The following is a 2,220-nucleotide window of genomic DNA, read 5'->3' as shown; positions in this document are numbered from 1 at the left end:
AGAAAGGGAATTACATGATACGAAGAGCATAACTTTTCAACAAATGCCATTATCAGAACCAGAAACACTACATCCTTTTTGCGAGTGTGAACGAACACAAAACCTACAATCACTTGCATTAGCAGTATCAAAAATACTTTGTGCAAGATATATGTAATAAGACCTGATATTATAACACAAAAAAAGTATATATGTAAAAAACTACAGCCAATCCGAAAACGACCGTTTCAATTTGATGACAAACCCACTAATGTAACATACAAACCCCTGACTCAAATAAAAAAGAAATAGTTCAACACCGAAATAATCTTTTGCCAAATTACCCAAAAAAACACGCTCTTCGCGAACTAACACAGCTATACTCAATTAGAGGACTAAAAAATGTCCATGACAACTGAGATGCAAAAAATGAAGAAAAACATGTCTTAAATTGTTTTTTACAAATAATAGATTCAAAAACTAAAGAGACGAAAGCAACACATCAAAATCTTCTCAAAAAATTATTCAACAAAAACTTCAAAAACAAAGAATTCATCAAGAAATTGATGAAAAAATTATACTAAAAGAACCAAAAAAAAATCACCAAAACGATAATCATCAAAACTACAAAATAAACCGCGAAAAGACTACAAAGCTTTCTTCCCACAGTCTAAAACCTAAAAAAAAAGGTTGAACCTCCAAAACCTCTATCAATTCAGTAAACATTTTGATCATTTTAGAAATTAAAAAGTTTTTTCAGTTTTCATGCTACCACTCTTGAGCAACTATTTCAAACTCAGCCAATCAGAAACTAGCTCAACATCAACTCATTTTGACACCATTAGCTGAGACCTTGCTTACATCAAACATATCTGGAACCAAAAACAAGAGACCTCCAGGTCAAAAATCAGCATCATGTTCATATTTGTCAACTAAAAAAATAAAACTCAGTAGTTATGAAAATCAACAAATGTCTCAACTTACACTCAAAACGTCCCCAAAGAAAACTATTGAAAAAACCTAAAGCAAAAATCAAACATGATCATTTAGCCTAATATACATAAAATTATTGAATACCCCCAGTCAAATCTTTAATAAAAATAATTAAGAAGCTTATTCATAGACCTCCACATTGCCTCAATCAAAATTTGCACATACTCAACCCTTTATCAAAAATCAATAAACAATCCGACTACATTCATTTTTCAACTCGGAAAAAAAAATGTTCGACGAACCGAATCATTTCTCAAATGCTTCTTTCTCAATCAGTTCCACTCCTCAAGACAATATCTTTAAAACTTCTTCTTCAGTCTTTTTTTCAATCTAGTAAATTTTTCATTGTAGGCGCCGTCAAACTATTCCTCTTCCTCTTCACAATTTTTTGCATTTTTTGTAAGTTTTCATTCCTTTGCCAAAGCCTACCTCATTTTCTCAAAATTTTTGACCACCTCCTCAAGTACGATGTTTCAAAAAATATCTAAGTGTTAAGACATTCAATTAACAAGAAAGATGAACATCTTCTTTCAAAAAATGTTCAAATATTTTTACTTTCCCTATTTTTAATAAAATTAAATGTATTAAAAAAGCAATAATCATCTTTGCATTAGCAATAATTTTTTGTTATCATTTTTATAGAAGAATTTTATAAACAACACAGATTTTATACCCATAAAGAAAAACAATTAGAAACTTTCAAAAAAGCTAATCGAAAACCAACATAGCAACCTCCAACGACTACGACATCCCAGGAACTCCCAACAACACCAACGTCTAGTCAATTAAGTCAATCCCAATCATCAACACGCGTTTTTCTAAGAAAACCTATGCACACTTGAAGGAAGGCACGCATTTTTATCCGAACCTTTAATTACCGTAGTTCGCCGTGCACCACTAAGCGAACCACAATAAGAACCAACATATAACATCTATCCTCCTCTCCAACAAGACTTTAATAGAACAAGACATCTTAGCTGAAACCAAAATCAAACATCTACAATAGATGGACAAATAAAACATCTCAGATGAAACAGAACTTTCACAACACCTAGAGTTAATTTAAATATACGCTCATCAATATCACCAAATTCTCTAGACATTTTAAATATTATAAATCAAAGTACCTATCCGCCATTACAAACTATTTCAAAACAGAACACTTCGAATTTTCTATCGGATTACATAGGATCAACCCCTACATCCAAGCAATTTCGTGAAAATCAATTCAAATCCCCAATTTCAATT

At 31.4% G+C, this 2,220-nt stretch overlaps 1 protein-coding gene across 1 annotated transcript in view; it reads right to left on the bottom strand.

Annotated features, from left to right (window-relative positions):
• Nucleotides 1-1,945: 1,945 nt before the first annotated feature.
• Nucleotides 1,946-2,220, bottom strand: part of LOC134841169 (uncharacterized) — a 1,355-nt gene continuing 1,080 nt past the window's right edge. The window contains exon 2 of the mRNA XM_063856977.1: nt 1,946-1,949. Within this exon, the coding sequence (XP_063713047.1) occupies nt 1,946-1,949 (4 nt within the window). The remainder of the gene's footprint in view (nt 1,950-2,220) is intronic.

This window comes from Symsagittifera roscoffensis, chromosome 1 (genome assembly GCF_963678635.1).
Source record: "Symsagittifera roscoffensis chromosome 1, txSymRosc1.1, whole genome shotgun sequence".
Lineage (NCBI taxonomy): Eukaryota > Metazoa > Xenacoelomorpha > Acoela > Convolutidae > Symsagittifera > Symsagittifera roscoffensis.
Note: the sequence above shows the minus strand (reverse complement) of the source record. Positions and strands in the feature narration are given on the sequence as shown.